Source organism: Cupressus sempervirens, chromosome 1 (genome assembly GCF_028749045.1).
Source record: "Cupressus sempervirens isolate cs-2001-9-10 chromosome 1, ASM2874904v1, whole genome shotgun sequence".
NCBI classification, from domain to species: Eukaryota; Viridiplantae; Streptophyta; class Pinopsida; order Cupressales; family Cupressaceae; genus Cupressus; species Cupressus sempervirens.
Window position 1 is genome coordinate 753,509,041 of NC_143118.1, and position 19,111 is coordinate 753,528,151.

Below are 19,111 nucleotides of genomic sequence, written 5' to 3' on the forward strand. Positions count from 1 at the left end.
AAGTTTTCGGAGGTAGTGAAAACAATAATATATTGCCTTTGGCAAATACAATTATTATTAATATATTAATTTAAGAAATATTTCATTAATTAAAAAACAATTCATTATTTTTAAACTAATTCAAATGCAATAGTACTAGCATAGGCCAAGTACAATAAGTGTGAAGATCAATATTTTTTATAATAATAAAAATAGTAGATTAATCTTCACAATTTACATTTCTTTATTTTATTTTACTATTATAGTAGATTAAAAGAGCATAAATTTCAAAATTAAAATTGTATGTGCATGAATAACTAAAAATAATAATGTGGAAGTATAGAATATAAGTGAGAGGATAGTGTAGTCAATAACCAAATCTTGATTCATATATAGAATCCAAGTGCAACCATAAGTTAAATAGACAAGGGTGTGCATGTATCAAATAGCCAAATAATGGTCAGTAGCCATTTTATTTTTCCTTAGCTTACATTTCATCATGTTACGAGCATTCCATAGACAGAGTAGACACAAATAGATATTAATATATAGCTATCTATATTAGCAAGACGGTCATCTAGTATCCACCATTGCCATCATGACCAGCACCACCTTCTGCACCACCACCAGAAGCGTAGCCACCTGCACTACCACCACCAGCGGCCTGTCCACCACCAGCACCATATCCGGCTCCTCCACCTGACCCAAAACCACCACCATAACCACCAACACCGCCGCCACCAGCACCATAGCCGGAACCACCGCCAGACCCATATCCAGCTCCAGAACTGCCAGCACCATAACCAGACCCACCACCAGCACTATACCCACCTCCAGCACCCCCCTCACCATGACCAGCGCCTCCACCTCCACCAGCACCATAACCACCAGCTCCACCACTTCCTACTCCATAGCCACCACCACTTCCTGACCCAGCGCCATAGCCCGCACCGCCTCCACCAACTCCCACTCCATGGCCTTCTCCACCACCACCACCAGCACCGTAGCCCGCACTGCCTCCACCAACTCCCACTCCATGGCCTTCTCCACCACCAGCACCGTAGCCCGACCCAGCGCCACCGGCGCCATATCCTGATCCACTGCCTGCTCCATAGCCTATGCCTGTGCCAATACCATGGCCAATTCCTTCTCCTGCTCCACCTCCATAACCACCACCACTAGCTCCACCAGAAGCACCACCACTTGCTCCACCATAACCACCACCACCACCACTAGCTCCAGCGTAACCTCCACCACTCACCCCGCTGCCACCTGCTGCTCCACCATAGGTCAAAAGTGATCTTCGGGCAGAGCAACCTGCAAAACTAACTACCAAGATTAGAGCTAAAAGAATTATACCACGCTCCATGTTTTGAAGGAATGTGGGATATTGGTATTGAACAACTATGGGATGTATTTATAGTCATCTTAGAGGAGGTATTGTGGATTGCCCACTAACTCTTCCTTTCGTCATTGCCAACAATTGTACAGTGGTTTTTTCACTACTTTAGCTGAGTTGAGATCTAGTGGGGACGCCAAATTGCCTATGGGAGATAACCCACTAACTCAACTAATGTTTACTATTTCAAACGTAGTTCACTTGAGCAAAACTTTAATGAGTATACAGATATGATGTTTTGTGGAGGGTTTTCAATGTTGAGAATAATTAACTGAATGGATTGTGCAGTGTGAGTCATGACCATTCTGCTAGTTTTGCCTCATCTTGATAAGCGATGCCCTTTTATGAATTTTTTTTGGGGAGTTCTTAATCTTTATGAAGCATATCTTGAGAATAATTAAGTGAATTCTTGGTGCAATGTGAGTCATGACCATGCTGCTATCTTTTTCTTTTCCCTGAAAAGTCGGTGAGCTCCTTATCCAAGGCACCCATTTCCAACTTGTAATAAGATTCCTATTTTTAATCTCAAGATCTGATGTTTATATACATTTTATAAATAAAATATGTAGAGATTTCTGAATATGAATGTCCTGTTATGAATGTTTTGTTAAAATATCTTAATCTTGGGAATCATAGTTTGAAAATAATTCGGTGAATGCTCAATGCAGTGTTTAATGACCTAATTGTGGGGGAGTTTGTTATCCAAGGTCCTTATCTAGTCTTTTAATTAGATCCCAATTCAAAGTTCAATTTAGGCAGCTGATGTTTATATACATTTTATACATAATATGTTTAGTTTTTTTAATTTATTTTTTATAACATTTATGAACATAGCATTTCAGATCATATCATCTTGAACTTAATTGAAGTACTTGTGATCCTATCATAATTTTCCTTGCTGGTGTTTTCAATGAAGACTAAGCAAACTTCTAAGGGAATAATATGTGTGTATGATAGGTGTAAATAGAAAACCAACTTGTGTAGATAGTGCTTTGTTCTTACTCTCCACTATCATCTCTGAGGATGGCAGTGCAGAATTGTGAGATAATATGGGACACTGGACCGATTTAGTGCTAAACAAATCATCACCTCGCTGAATATTATTGATCCACATTCTCATTAAGAAATGTACCCTTTGGTGTGGGTTTTCTATTGTACTGACTACAATTTAGTCGTATGAAACAGAGAAGTCATTATCATCCTTGGATTAAGTTTCGTACCCTTCATATATTTTGTTTCAGAAAAGCAAAGGACAATGTTGCCATTCGCTTTTCTTACTCAATATTGAGCTATGGAAAGAGCTGAAATTTTATTTGGAGACGAAATACATTTCAGAAGTCTCATATATAGTTGTTTTCAATTTTGATTGTGCATATTTTGCACTAACATTTCTAATCATATTTAGTGATGGTTATCATGATACTAGAAACTATAAGATGGATTTTTTTAATGTATTCTGGGCTGTTGGCCAAGTTGAAATAAGTCTGAATGAATACATTATCATGATGTAAAGAGTATTTAGAAATATATTTTTTCTTATAAGTGTGGATTTTTAGCTGACTTTTTCATTAAGCTCATAGTTGTTTAAGTCCCTCCTTTTTTCAATCTTATTTTTCATTTTAATCATTGACTGCTCTATTAAAATAGCACAACATTCTAAATTATTCTTTGTCTTAACTAAGAAACTAGAATAGACACTTTTATGATTATTATTAAGCACAAAAGAGACTTTACAAGCAACCATGGGGCATGGGGTAACCTTGTCTTCCCTTCCCATGTAGCTGTTTAAGTTTGTTTTGTGTTTAAATTTAAGTAGATTTGTGTTCACATGAACATTTGGGACTGAAAACTTATCATAAAAAATGTTGATACCACAAACTCTTTTTCCTTTTTTTCTTATTATCATAAAACTATTATTAAATAAATTAATTCAGATTTCAAATTTCCTACTTAAAAATATACATTCGTGGGGCCACCAGCTCCACGATTATTTTTCTTAAAAAGTTGAGCAGCCACTGCTACCCAAAATAAGAATAATCTATTTAAGACAAACTTACTATATTTTCTAATTATCAACTTTCTAAACTAATTATATGAAATTTGAGAATTTAAAGAAAGTACAAATAACTAAATAAATAAACTTTTTAATTTTCTACAAAACATCTAAAGAAATTATTAAAATCTCAACCAAGTCACAAAATCTCAAAAGATGTTGATTTAGTTTTAGAAAAAAATTTAAAATTATAATATTTTAGAATTGTAAAGAATTATTTCAAAAGCTACTAAAATTTCTTATATCAATTTTCTTAATGTATTTATATATTATTCATTTATTATTTTATTTGTTTTTTCTTGTTGTTAGATGTAGGTTTACACAAATTGTCATCTTTGCTATTATTTCCCTTTTTTTAATTAAGTTCTAGGTTTGCAATCTACTATCTTCTTTTTTATGCTCTCTCATTCTCATGATGTTAGAAAATTCTAAATAATCCAATCTAAAAACTAACTAAAATATTTATTTCAATTAATGTATGAAAACATAATGTAATGCACATTATTTTAAAAAGTTGTGATATTGAAAAGTTCAAAATGAAAGAAATTGATGTTGCACTATGAAGGATTTATAAATGCTAATAATTAGAGATGAATTGATCATATATTTCAACAAGAAAATATTTTTTATCAAACATAAATTTTCTTGAAGATATTTTTTTTTTAACCTTCATAAAATTGTAAAGAAATTTGATTCAAGAAATGCATAAAGGTTTAAGATAAAAAATTGGTTATATCACCATTATTCAATGGTGTATGTTTGTATCAATATCATCCAAGAGTGTTTAGAAATAGTAAGTAAGAATAACTATAAAAATAATAAAAATATCAAAATATCTCAAAGAAAAGATTGATGAAAGTTTGCATAAGAATTTGGAAAACATAATGCATGTAGAAAATTTGAGTATTTGGTAAGTTGCAAAGGTAAGATCTAAAGAAGATTCACTAAATTTTTTAAGGGTTTCGATGTGAAGTGAGAGACTCACATAACCTTCAATCTCTAATGTAAGAACACCCTACGATGTATGAGCACTTTTACATAGTCTATAAGAATTTTTTTGTTTCACTTCTATGTATGGCAACATTTCATAATTTTGTAAATATGTTAAAAAGTATTATATATTGATCTATTATATATTGATCCTTCAAATTTATATGATATTGTATTAGAAGAATTGTTTGGTGTCATAAGATTTTTTTGCACCTTGTAATGTTATATAGACATTATTCATAATAATTAAAAAATAGTTGAAATTTATATAATTAGTTGTGTTTTAGAGTTCATAAGTTTACATTTTATTTTTATAATTCACCTACTTGTAATCAAATGTATAAGACTTAGTATGTGGGATTTTTCTCTCCTATCATATTTTCAATAGTTTTGTTATTTTTTCCCTATGCAACCATGTGAGTGTTCCACTACACCACATAGTTTCATTAAATCCTTCACTTATGACTCTAGATTATAGAGATAACTTGAATATTCATTCATTTCCATCCTCGTCTAGTTTAATATCTCTATTTAATATGAAAAGTCATATATTATTTTAATAGCAATCAAATATTTAAAAATATTTAACCTACATAAAAGAGAGGTCGGGGGTAGGGTATGTATGCCTTGTTTGTAGTGCAGTTAGGTAACAGAGGTAGTCCCATGTCACTGTCACCATATGTCAACCCAAAAACTATGGCTGGTGTTGTAGACTATAAAAGCCCCTTTCCTCTCCTTTCCTTTCCTATCCTAAAAGAAAAATGAAAAACAATATTTAACTCAAGTTAACATTTTAAACATTCAATGCATGTCTATTTTACATCTAATTGATATTACTTTCTATATGATTTGGCTTTCTACTTATGATTTGGAATCTATTGTTTAAGTTTTTTCTTTCATTAATATTCTAAATCACACCATGATTCATCATACAATAAAAACTAATACCATCTTAATAATTTGAATTCTTGATACATAAAATAGGTTACAATTCTAGAAATAAAAAACTTATCAAGATAAATTATTACTACTTGCAACAATAGCCAATAAGTATTTAATAATAAAATTATTTGTTACATATAATTTAACAATAATAGATTAAATTATAATTAATTTTCAATTTAACCAATTTAAAAAATATATAAAAATTTGATTACAAACTATGGCACAATGTAAAAATGAATGAAAGAAACAATAGTTAGCACCCTTATCAACAAAGATAAAGCGCATCACCCTATAAATTCCATTTGTCTCTAAAAAAATCATAGAGAAAACAATCAATTAAATTGACTAGAATATTTGTCTCTGTTTACAATGATGACACTATGTTGAAATATATCTCACGTCTGCACATCATATGTTTCCAACCACTCGCAGCACTATATCACACATCATGGTGGAAATAGTCATATTGGAGCGTCAGAATAAAGGGAATAAACAAATTGAAAAGCAAACGATAACAGAGAGTGCATTCATTTTGGATAAATACTTGGAAAACTCTCTTTTAGTTTGAGGTTTAATGCGCACCTTCAGAAAATTTTAAAATCTACAAATAAGTGTAATGAAAGCATGGAGAAAGCAGAAGAGATTATAGGTACACTGCTAGTGCTGTGTGCATAAACGCTTTGTCATGTCCCCACTTCCTTTCAGCAGAATGGTTTACAGAAAGGACTGCAGATTCTTGGCATGAGTGCATCATGCTGGATTGTGCTTCTTTTCACATTACAAATAGGCCACCCATTTGCTCGTTTTTCACATTATAAATAGGGGAGCCGTTTGCTTAGTTTCCACTCATCAAGTTATAATAGCTCTAGACATGGCGCGTAGTTTCATTGTTGTGACAGCCATATTGATAGTGAGCATTAGTCTCTGTACTGCACGCAGGTCAGTGTTGAGCTATGATGGAGGTGCAAGTGGTGGTTATGGTGGAGAGGCAGGTGGCGCATCGGTGGAGGTGGAGGTGGAGGTGGAGGTGGCGAAGGTATTGGTCATGGCATTGGAACCAGCATAGGTTCGGATGCTGGTGGTGGCAGAGCTGGCTCTGGTTATGGTGCTGGTGGTGGTAGTGGAGAAGGGGATGGAGGGGGAGTTGGCGGAGCCGGCTCTGGTTATGGGGCAGGTGGCGGTGGTGGAGAAGGTCATGGAATGGGAGTCGGTGGAGTTGGCTCTGGTTATGGGGTAAGTGGCGGTGGCGGAGAAGGGCATGGAGTGGGAGTTGGAGGAGTTGGCTCCGGTTATGGGGCAGGTGGCGGTGGCGGAGAAGGTCATGGACTGGGAGTTGGAGAAGCCGGCTCCAGTTATGGGGCAGGTGGCGGTGGCGGTGGTGGAGAAGGTTATGGAGTGGGAGTTGGCGGAGCCGGCTCCGATTATAGGGCAGGTGGTGGTGGGGGAGAAGGTCATGGAGTGGGAGTTGGTGGAACCGGTTCTGGTTATGGGGCAGGTGGTGGTGGCAGAGAAGGTCGTGGAGTGGGAGTCAGTGGAGCTGGCTCAGGTTATGGGGCAGGTGGCGGTGGCGGTGGCGGTGGTGGAGAAGGGCATGGAGTGGGAGTTGGCAAAGGCGGAGCTGGCTATGGTGAGGGTTTCGGACGCGGTGGTGGTTATGGCGCAGAGAGTGGTTATGGAGGGAGTGGAGGTGGTGCTGGTAGTGGGTCAGGGTATGGTGTTGGAGGTGGTGCAGGTGGATTCAGTGTGGGGTATGGTTCCGGTGGAGGTTCTGGGTATGGTGCTGGTGTTGGGTCTGGTGGAGGTGGCGGATATGGTGCTGGCCGGGGGAGCTTCTGGTGCAGATGGTGGAGCTGGTCATGGTGGCAATGGTGGATACTAGATTATGAGTTTCTAACTATGTACTACTTATAATTTACTATATATTTGTGTTAACAGAATAAGAATGTCTGAAAATCTATGCTAAAGTTGCTAAAATTGCAATGGTCTTGAGGTCTTAATGGATCTAATATTGTATGTGGGGCCATGTCTATGCCTGCATCAAAATGGTAATTTTAAAATAAATTTTAATTTAAGATACAGTTTTACAAATAATTTTTAATTTAATTCTTAAAAACAGTAAAATACCGATTTGATGCCGGCATAGACATTGGTTTGTAGATGGTGTCACGTGCAAAGAAGACGTTGAAGGTTTTCTTCTTACCTACGGTTGCTGTTTCTTTCCCTGCAATGTAGTTTTGGATGGAATTGCTTCATCATAACGTAGTAATGATCTCTGCATTTTAAGTCTACTAAGTTTTAAATTTGAATGGAAACTCGTGTTTGCAGGCATTAAATGGCACTTGAATGGCACAGTGCCTAATTCATTTGTATCTGGCTGTCTAGTTATTGCATAAGAATAATGGAAAGTCAAAAACTTCAATATTTTATTTCATTAAAAATTTACAGCCGATGAACTATTTGCATAAAAGAAAGAATCAAATAGTTGTCTGATGTTTAATTTAGAAGAGAATTTGGAGTCCCTTTATTCCATTCTCTTATATTTCATAATTGAATTTATTGATAATGTGAAATCATATTTCAATATTTATATGTTGAAGAAAAAGTATAAGGCTATGTTTAGAAAGTAAATATTAGACGGGATTGGAATATGAATTGGTTCATTTTAATAAATATTTTGATATTTATTTTTAACAAACAAGAGAAATTCTAATTCTATTTTTTTTTTATTGAATTTATTTCTGATAATTGTCAGTTTCTTTGTCTGTTTTTTTTTCCAGATAACTTAAATTTAAGAAAAATTATAAATAGACAATAGGAAAAAGAAGAATTGAAAGTTGATATTGCTAATTGAATTAATACTATATTTTAAATTTAAACATTACTATTAAAATATATTTTTTATAAATTGTAGTTACTAGAAAAACATTCAAATATTCATGAAGTTTAATCTTAATATTCTTACAAAAATATATAGCTTCCAAAGTTTAAATCTTCTATGTAATTTTATTAGTTGAACAATTTATGAAGTTATTAAAGCTTGGTGCTTTGCTTTCTTTTCTTTATTTATGTTAACAAGAATATTAAGCTTCCAAATTTTAGATAAGCCAATAGTATAAATAAAATGAGTTTTATACTTTTTGGAAATGAATGTTCTCCTATTCTAATATTAACAAGATAATTGAGCTTCCAAACTTTGTTCTTCAACCAATGTCTTCTCTTAGTAATGGGGGTTCTCAATTTCTTTAATGCTTACAAGACAATTGAATTTCAAGTTATAAAAATTATGTCTTCTGAGCAAACCAATATGTTTTCTTTTGTTGCTTCTATTCAAAAGTCAAGAAAATAGAGATATCATAGTTTAAGTTATTAAGAAATATTAAGGTGAACTTTTAGGTTTGACATACAATGCCCTATTGTTTTTCTATTTATAGAAACTTTGATAATAATAAAATTTGTATTAGATATAAAACCGAATCGCCCAAATAAAACAAGTGTCTTTAGTTTTTATATAAATATAATTTTTATTTAATAAATTTATTATAGTTTATAAAATATTTTAATTAATAAAAACATTATATATTTATATTTTTCTATAATGGTATTGATTATAATTTAAATTTATATATTATTTATTAATATATGTTTTATTGTATATATCATGTGATAGTATTATATTATAAATAAATTATAATTTCTTTATAATAATAATATTTCTTAAATGATTATATAATATAAGAAATATTTGTTTTAATATTTTTAATTGAATGATAAAAATTATATTATAAAAAAATGTAATATAAAAATATAAAAATATAAATCAATTTAAAAAAATATTAAAAATGAATCACTTTTCACCTTAATAAAATTCAACTATACAATCCCGGTCAAGAGCTAAATGAATTCACGCAATTAAATCTTAGCAAAATATTTCCTAAAAATTGTAAGGTTAAAAATCTTGCATCTATGTTATGCAACATATTAGTTTGATAATAAAAGTTAAAATCAATTAATTCTGAGTTATATAAACTAAAAAAGTTAATCACTAGTTAAAGTCTAAAATTCAAAATGTGTCACAATAGTACTAATAACCAACTAAAGACTTCAAAAACTATGTCTTTTTATGTTGTACTTGATAAATTGAATATCAATATATAAATTTTTAAGAAAAATATTATATTTAGCGAAACTATGTAATTATTTGTTATTTTGATCCTTTTTTTTGTGCCCAAAGAAAATTGAACTTTGTACTACTTATTTCTTTTTTAGTTTGGCATGAAAGTTTTGTGTCACGTGATCCTTACAAACCACTTTTCATCTACTAAGGTAATTAGCCAAGAGACTTAGTCTTATGAGGAGACCTCGAATGTACAACAATTTAAAATTTCTATAATTTTAGAGTTTATTAAAAATTACATTATTAAAAATTGCATTAAATAATAATTTTCTATTGGGTCATTAATCTCAAATTGTTATTTAGTTATTTGTGTCATAACTGTCCCTTACTCTACTTCATTGCATCACTCAAAAAATTGTGGTAATTATCTATTAGTTTGAGCTACTGAATGTCTGCAACCATATTAAATTTTTTGGATTTGTATTTGCAAAAATTGTTTTTGTTTCTAACATGCCATAATTTAATATAATATAGTTCAATATAGTTTTTCTTGATGCAACTATTGGGGTCATTCTGCACATACCAGGTTCTTTCTGAGATCTTTACCATTAAGAAGAATATAACAAAAAACTGTTTATGATTGCAATTTTCTAATTCATAGAAGAATAAATGATTTCTCGTGGTTTCATTTGTTGTGTATTGGGTAGTAGTCATGTCAATCAGAATGACAAAATCTTTACCATTAAGAAGAATAAATGATTTTTTGTGGTTTTCTTTCGTTTTGTATTACATAGTAGTCATCTTTGTTACAAAAAATGGTCAGTTGTCTCTGCAACCACATGTCCACCTACCTGCCTGACACACTTAAACTTAGTAGGTGAGTTTGAAATTTGGAAAAGAGAGGGAAAAGTTTTGATGCAAGACAAAGAGGAAAGAAGCCTCATTCATTTGCATGAGAGTAGGTAATTAGCAGATCAAAAGAAGTGTAGAAGAAAGTGCAGAGAGTTCAAAGAGCATAATGAACTGGAAAAAGATAGAAGTTGTAGGAACATAGTCTTTGTTCTCCTTGTTCTCTGTGAGTTCATTTTTGTTTTTCCTTTGAAGTAGTGATTGCTCTAGGCATTATTGTATGTTGTCTTAAAGTGCTACAAGTTTACATTTTAGTTAGAAGTTATAGGTTAAAGTATTGTGTTTTTGGTTGAAGCCCTATGCTCCTAGATTTTTATTCAATTGAATATGTTTATGAATAGAAAGCAAGCAAGAAGGCATACTAGTCGATCTAGTTATTTTGGCTCTTTGTTGTCTTCTTTCTATTTGTTATTCATGATGCTTAGTATTTAAAAATTTCATATTTGCGAGTTCTATTGTTATCTTCTTTGTGTCTTAATGGTGGAGTAAACTAAACAACAAGTCTATTATTGAAATGCTCGTTTCACATGTTAATTGAGCTCTCCTTGTGCTCACTCAGTCAGTACTTGTTCTGTTGTTTCTACTAAGTCACAGCAGGTTCTACCGAGTTCCACTCGTCGTGCTTACCGGCTCACTTGGTCCCTTATTATTGAGTCTTAATTAGCTCACTCAGTTCCTTCGTCAACCAGTTCCACTCGATCTTTGTGTTGGTTGTGTAGACACCTAAATTTGATTACACAAATAGGTAATCATATTTAGTCATCTCCTAGGAAATCAATGATTAAATATTTTCTATTTAATTAATTAATCATCATCCCCTAGTTAATTAATTAATTTAATTAATTGTAGTCTGATTGATAAAATCAAATAATAACCTAAAATTAATTTATCCATTAAATCCCTATCCCTCTATTAAATTAAATAAATCCTCAAATCTATTTAATTTAATTTCACATCCCCCATTTATTAAATAAATCATTTAATAAACAATCCAAACCCCTAAAAACATCCGTAAACCCAACCATTACCCCTAATCCAACCCATCCACCCATAACAACCTTACTTAGCCACCTAACTAACCCATCCCATCAAAGCTAAGTCACTTGCCCCCTAATCCCCTTTTTAAGCTAAGTCTAATCCCCCTCCTAAGCATGTCCACAACTTTAAGCAAGGGTTAAGACTTGCTAACCCAAGCCAAAGTCAAAAGTCTCCCTTATCCTCTTCCATTCCTATCCAAGAGCATTTATGGATCTTACATGCCATCAATGCCTCTTACATCCTTCTTAATGCCTCTTACACACTCATCTTCCCTCATTACTCCCTTTGACCAACCATTTTTCCATCCCCTCACACTCATCCTCCTTGTGACAAGTGTCACTCCCCTATTAGCTACAAACAAGCACAATCCATGTGCTCCCCTTTCAAAGCATCCTAGCCCTCCCTCGCCATTCTTCTATCCTTGCATCTTGACCTTCCATCTCACTACCCCTTGGCCTATAAATAAAGTCCTTCCCTCTCACAAATGGAATGAACTTTCATGAAACCCTATAATGCCCCACTGACCACTACATCATACCTATTTTGCACCATAGATGTGTCAAAATCCATCTTCATCTCCATTGTTAAGTCCTCCATTTACCCCCATGCTTGATAAAAACACCCATCTGTTGGAAGCTTGAGCACACCATGAGCATACATCCCCTATCCATCAAGGACGTCATCGTAGGTGACACCTGAGGAGCTTACCATTCTTGGTTTGCCTCCCTTTCTTGGTGATAACCTTGGTCCTATCATAAGTGTTAACTATTTTAGTATTGTGAATGCTTTCATTAATAATTAGTATTCATTTTGCACTACTAAATTAGATGATACAAGTTGTGCATTGAGTCTCCTGAGCTCCACCTTCTTTTGGTGACCAAGTTCACTTGAGTCTCATTATTTCTAAGTCACTTGACATCCATTATTGTTGAGCTTACTTCCACTCGACTCCTTAATGTGTCGAGCTCACTTGGGACCTACTACTTGTCACTTGGCATCCACTACATGTCGAGCAATTTTTTTATGTTGTGAAGTTGCATTTTTTCACATGGTATTAGAGCTTTGAGGCCCCACATCCACAGTGAGTTAGGGAATTTTTATTTTTTTGGTATTTGACATGGTAGGAGATGCAAGAAATATATGGCAGTAGCCATCATCCTTTAATGGATATAATTATGATACATGGGCAAAGAAAATGAGAACCATCATGGTTGCTAATAATTTGTGGGAGTTTTTTTTATCAATGGGTTTAATGATGTAACTGACCCAACACATTATGCTACCCTCACAAATGCTTAGAAGACTCAGTTGAAGGAGTCAAGAAGAAAGGATACAAAAGCATTAAGTCTGATTGAGGCAACAATGACGGAGACTATTTTTCTCAAGATTGTAGCAAAAAATTACTCAAAGGAAGCATGGGATATCCTTGAAAAAAACTTCAAGAGGACTAATAAGGTCAGAGTAGTGAAGCTAAAGATGATCAAAAGGGAGTTTGAGAACCTTCAAATGAAGGACAATGAACCTATTGCATAATTAGCTCATGAATCTCCACTTTGATAAACTAGCTCAAATCAAATGGAGAATAGTATGAAGAGCAAAGGATTGTGGAGAAGATATTGAGGAGTTTACCTTAGAGATATGATAATCTTATAATGACCATTGAGGAAGAAAAGGACCTCACCACATTGACCATTAATGAGTTGATGGGAACTCTTCAAATCCATGAGCACCAAATCAATAGATCAGCAAAAACTTCCGAAGAATAGTCTTTCAAGGCTCAAGAGAATTCAAGAGGCATGGGGAGAGGAAGAAATGGCTCTAATAGAGGCTCAAGAAGTAGAGGTCATGGAAAGAATGGTTAAAGGAATGCTGGTGTAGAAAGCTCAAGATGGCCAAGCAACCAAGAGGGAGCAAGCACCTCTCAAAATAGCTCTAGAGGAAGTAAGAATAATTTCAACTCCAATAAGAGCAATGTAGAATGCTACTAATTTTATAAGTTTCAGCATTATGCAAGTGAATGTTGGAAGAAGTAGGGTGATCGGTCAAGATAGAATGCAAATGTAGCTAATGTGAACATAGAAGATGCAAAAAATCTCACAACCTTATCATGTGTAACATTGGTAAAGAAGGAAGCTCTAAGGTATAGTACTTAGACAACGGTTGTAGCAACCACATGAGTGGTAATGGAAGTTTATTTTCTTTCATTGATAGAAGTTTCAAGGCTGAAATTTAGATGGGAAATAATGGAACCATTCCCATAGTGGTAAAAGGATCTATTATGGTCCACACCAAGCAAGGTGAGAAGAAGAAGATACAAAATGTATATTTTGCCCCAGGTATGAGGCGCAATTTTATGAGTTTTAGACAACTCATTCAACATGGTTACAAGGTGCTGATGGAAAATGACAAGTTTTTCATTCATGAAAAGGATGGGAGTAAAAGAATACTTGAAGTAGTCCAAATGATAAAGAACTAGATGTTCCCTTTGAAGATAGAGACATTATTCTCTTCTCAAGTCAGTGTTACACCTCTCAAGTATGCATGTACATTAGTACATCAACAATTAGCTCTTAAGAGAGTAATTAAAGACCCCTCCAAGCTATGGCATCTTAGGTATGGACATCTTGGCTTTTTTGGTTTAAATTTTTTATCCAAGAAAAGAATGGTGGATGGTTTGCCAAGAATTATAGATTCATGTGACAAGTGTGAGGCTTGTATTTTGGATAAAAAACATAATCTTCCCTTTAATTCTAGTAATTCTAGAAGGGAAAGGGCACCATTAGAATTGGTGTATTCTAATTTAGTTGTTCCTATGCAAACCACTTCTATTGCGGGGAGTATATATTTCATAACATTCATAGATGACTTCAATCATAGGACATGGGTATATTTTTTGAAAAGAAAATTTGAAGCATTTGATAAATTTGTTGAATTTAAAGCCCTGGCTGAAAAAGAATGTGGACACTATGTAAAGGTCCTTGGATCGGATAGAGGAGTGGAGTATATCTCCAATTTTTTTGTAAATTTTTGCAGGAAGAATGACATTAAGAAGGAGCTTATAGTCAGTTATACTCTGTAGAAAAATGGAGTGGCTAACAAGAAAAATAGGACCATTGTTGAGATGGTATGAAGCATGATGAAAGAAAAGGGTGTCCCAACTAAATATTGGGGAGAGGTTGTAGCAATAGTAGTGTACTTGATAATTAGGTGTCCCACAAAGTTAGTTCATGAAAAGATTCCTCTTGAGGCATGGTCAAGGAATAGATGGACAGTTGAACATTTTAGAGTGTTCAGATGTGTAGCATATGAACATGTGCCAAAGGAACAAAGGAAAAAGTTGTATGAAAAACATGTGAAGTGTATCCTCACTGGTTATAGCTTAAAATCAAAAGCTTATATGTTGTATGATCCAATCACCAAGAAGATCATCATTTCAAGAGATTTGGTCAAGTTTCTTGAAAATTAGTCAAGAGATGGGTCAATACATGAATCTTCAAACACTTCAAGTAAAGTGTCAACCATTCAAGAAGAAGAAGACATTGGTGATCAACAAGATGATGGAGTAGCAAACATGGATAATTGTATACAAAGGAAAAGAGGCAAGCAACCTCTAACATGCCGAGTTTTGGCTCCTAACAGTTCAAGATAGTCCCAAGCTAGCATTCAAAATAGTAGTAGCAGCAATACTAAAAATTTAGATCCCACTCTTGCCTCCTTATTTCCAAGAAAGGCTAAGAGTCTAAGGAAGATATACCAAGAAGAAAGGTACAATGAAGAGTTTGATGAGAATGTCAATTTTGCATTATTTTCTCATAGTGATCTAATCTACTTTAAAGAAGCTATGAAGGAGGAGAAACGGTGTAATGCCATGGATGAGGAAATAGATGTTATTGAAAGAAATAAGACCTAGGAGTTAACTAATTTTCCTCCCAAGAAACAAGTAGCCATATGGTAGAGATTATGATGAGACATATGCCCTGATTACAAGAATAGAAACCATTTGTATTATCACAGCAACTGTAGCCCAACACAAATGCATGTAAAGTCCACCTTCTTGAATGGTGTATTGAAAGAAGAGGTTTATGCACGGGGCAGTCACCTAGCTATGAAGTTGTGAGTGAAGAACACAAGGTGTATAGATCAAAGAGATCTCTATATGGGTTCAAGCAAGCTCCAAGTGCATGGTACAACAAAATTGACTCATACTTGATGAGCAATGGCTTTAGCAAAAGCGATGGTGAGACCACTCTCTACATCAAGACAGAAAATGGTAAGGTTTTGATTGTTTTCTTGTATGTATATGACTTAATCTTCACAGGAAATGATAATTTCCTAATTAGTGAGTTCAAAGATGTTATGAAGAATGAATTTGAAATGACAAACCTAGGCCTCTTGAAGTATTTTCTAGGAATAGAAGTAAAACAAATACATGATGGTATCTTCATCTCTCAAGATAAGTATGCAAATTAGATCTTGGAGAGATTAAAAATGTGAAACTATAAGGTAGCCCCAACACCAATAGTAGTAGGTCTGAAGTTGAGCAAGGAAGATTGTAGCAAAAGTGTGAATCCAACATTATACAAGAGTATGGTTGGAGCCTAATGTATTTGATAGCAACTTGGCCTGACATGATGCATGCAGTAAGTTTAATTTCCAGATTTATGGAAACACCAAAGAATTCCCATTAGCAAGCGAGAAGAGGATCCTAAGGTATATGAATGGCACCAAAGGGTTTGGCATTTATATACTGCAGATAATGATTTCAAGCTGGTTGGTCACACTTATAGTGATTGGGCTGGAAGCCTAGATGATAGGAAGAGCACTTTTAGATATATGTTTCATATGGGATCGGGTGCAATTTCATGGGCATTCAAGAATGCAGCAACACATCAAGTTATTTGGTTAAGGTCGCAAATTTGAATGAAAGGCAAGAGGATGGAACCACAATTGTTTGTGATAATATTTCCTCAATTGCACTATCAAAGAATCCAATCTTCTATGGGAGAAGCAAGCACATAAAAATTAGATATCACTTTATTAGAGAGTTGGTGGAGAATGGAGATATCAAAATGGAATTTTGTAAGTCTGAGCAATAGCTAGTAGACATTTTCACTAAGCCTCTGGGCATAACAAGTTTTGTGCACCTAAGAAGGAGTCTTGGTGTAGTTAATTTGGATCAAGAGTGATCTTTTTTTGTATGGATCGGGACAAAGGGGGAGTGTTAGAAAAATGGTTGGTTGTCTCTAGAGCCACACATCCACCTACCCACCTAGCAAACTTAAACTCGATATGTGAGTTTGAAGTGTAGAAGAAAGTGTAGAAAGTTCAAAGAGCAGAAGGAACTAGAAGAAGATAGAAGTTGAAGTAGCATAGTCTTTTTTCTCTATGAGTTCATTTTGGTTTGTCATGTAAAGAAGTGATTGTTCCAAGAGTTATTGTATGCAGTCTTGAAGTGTTGCAAGTTTACATTTTAGGTAGAAGTTATAGGTTAAAGTATTTTTTTTCTGGTTGAAGCCCTATGCTCCCAAATTTGTATTTAGTTGAATCAGTTTATGAATAGAAAGCAAGCAAGCATGCATACTAGTTGATCAATACAATTTGTTTAGCTCTTTGTTATCTCCTTTCTATTCGTTATGCATGATGCTTAGCATTTGAGAAGTTCACATTTGCAATTTTTGTTGTTATCTTCTCTGTGTCTTAATGGTTGAATAAACTAGACAGCAAGTCTATTATTAACACACTTGGTTCATGTGTTAACTGAGCTCTCCTTGTGCTCACTCAATTAGTTCTTGTTTTGTTGTTTCTATCAGATTACAACAGGTTCTACCAAGCTCCACTCGCCATGCTTACCGAGCTAACTCAATCTCTTACTGCCAAGTCTTACTAAGCTCACTCGATTCCTTCATCAACTGGGTACACTCAATCTTTGTGTTGGTTGTGTGTTGAGTCTGCCGAGTTCCACCTTCTTTTAGTGACTAAGTTCACTTGAGTCCAATTGTTTCCAAGTCACTCGATATTTATTAATGATGAGCTTACTTCCACTCAGCTCCATAACATGCCAAGTTCACTCGACACCCACTGCCTATCACTCGGCATCCACCGCGTGCCAAGAAAATTTTTTATGTTGTGAAGTTGTATTTTTTTTCACAATCTTGTAGTTGTCCACAAGTTAACATTCCTTCATCCTCTTATTGGTATTGATCACCATAAATTGAGAAGATTTATCTGTTTCCCTTTTCTTTCAACCTTTTCTCATATATATGCATTCCAGCTTAGTGTGAGAGTGGTTAACCTTGGTCTTAATGTTTAAAGCATTTAAAGGTGCTCATCTTCAAATTCAAAAAAAAATTGTTCCAATTTTCTCTAAGTGTAATGATTTGGACATATATTTTACCATGCATTTTGTTTTATGGATTATAATTCCAAACCCTTGTAGAATTTTTATCTAACACCAAAGTGCTTGACTTGTTACCTTTTAATAGCACTCTTTTTATATCTAGTGGGTGTTGCATAGTTATAATGTGTTAAGAGTGGTAATATAGAGAAAACTTTCTAATCATTATCAAATTGTTACTCTTTTCATATTTATTCATATAGAATCATTTTAAACATTTTATAAGAATTTTATTTTTATATTTACACAAATTTTTGGATTGCCTTGTATGTTTTTCTTGAATTTAATAGTGGTGATCATCTAATAGAATTTGTAGATTTCAAAATATAGAAACATTGGTTTACAAACCAAGGGAGAAGGAAAGAAATGTTTGTTTACAAAAAAAATAGTAATAATGATCTCCCAACTCTCCGAAATAAAGGCTTCCAATTCTGTAAAGAAATTACGTACAATAGAAAAAGAAAAACAAATCTAATTTAAATTTCTTATTTTTTTGTAATTTTATATTTTTAGCTTTTCAAAAATAAAGTAAAAATAAAAAATAAAAATTATATTTTTACATAATTAAAGAAAGCATCTACCAAAATATAAGAAATAAAGATTAAGGAAATTAACAACATCAAATTCATTTGATTATATTATTAAAATGAAGAATTTGTAGTTTCTTTGTTCATTGGTAGGAAAGAACGGAAAAGAAAACCTCCAATCTTGTCTGGGACATTCGTCCTGTACATTTTTACATATTTGAAAGGGGAACAACTAAATTTTACAAAATTTAATGAGATTTTGCTACTAAGCTCAATTTGATTGATATAATACTTTTTTCCCTTTCCATCAATTGTCAAAGTGCTACTAAGGATGTCTCAGGGTCAAAACAAGTTTTGATTGGAAAGAATGAACTAGCCATGTAGATGTCAAAGTCTTGAAGAATATGCTTATAATGCCTTGTTTCTTGCATTCTATCATAATCTTCAAGTTCATTAAATTGTTAGTTTAGTTAGAAAATATAAGTTATGTTATTAATCTGTGCAACATTTTCTATAATTATTTTAGATGTAACTATTTGCTTGTTATTTATCTCTATTGTGGAAAAGTTTTTAGTTCATTGAAAATCCTTGATACTAAAAATAAAAAAGGGCTAACATCATTTACTATTCCTTATAACCAACTTAATGTAATATATTTAGCATCTTTTGGTCCCTACTACTAGAACCTGGCTACAATAATGGTTACCAATTAAACTCTTTTCTCATTTAGAGCAACAATGTGAGAAGTAGTAAGTGATTGTTA

The 19,111-nt window shown here is 33.6% G+C and overlaps 1 protein-coding gene across 1 annotated transcript; it reads right to left on the reverse strand.

The window, feature by feature from the left end:
• Positions 1-418: 418 nt before the first annotated feature.
• On the reverse strand, positions 419-1,362 carry LOC149580088 (uncharacterized). Its single transcript, XM_089812870.1, has one exon. It carries the CDS (start codon positions 1,346-1,348, stop codon positions 557-559), a length of 792 nt encoding a protein of 263 aa, XP_089668996.1. The 5' UTR covers positions 1,349-1,362; the 3' UTR covers positions 419-556.
• Positions 1,363-19,111: the final 17,749 nt, after the last annotated feature.

What these genes read in the sequence shown, in the direction of transcription:
- LOC149580088 (XM_089812870.1), bottom strand. Translation starts at nt 1,348, where the DNA reads ATGGAGCGTGGTATAATTCTTTTAGCTCTAATCTTGGTAGTTAGTTTT.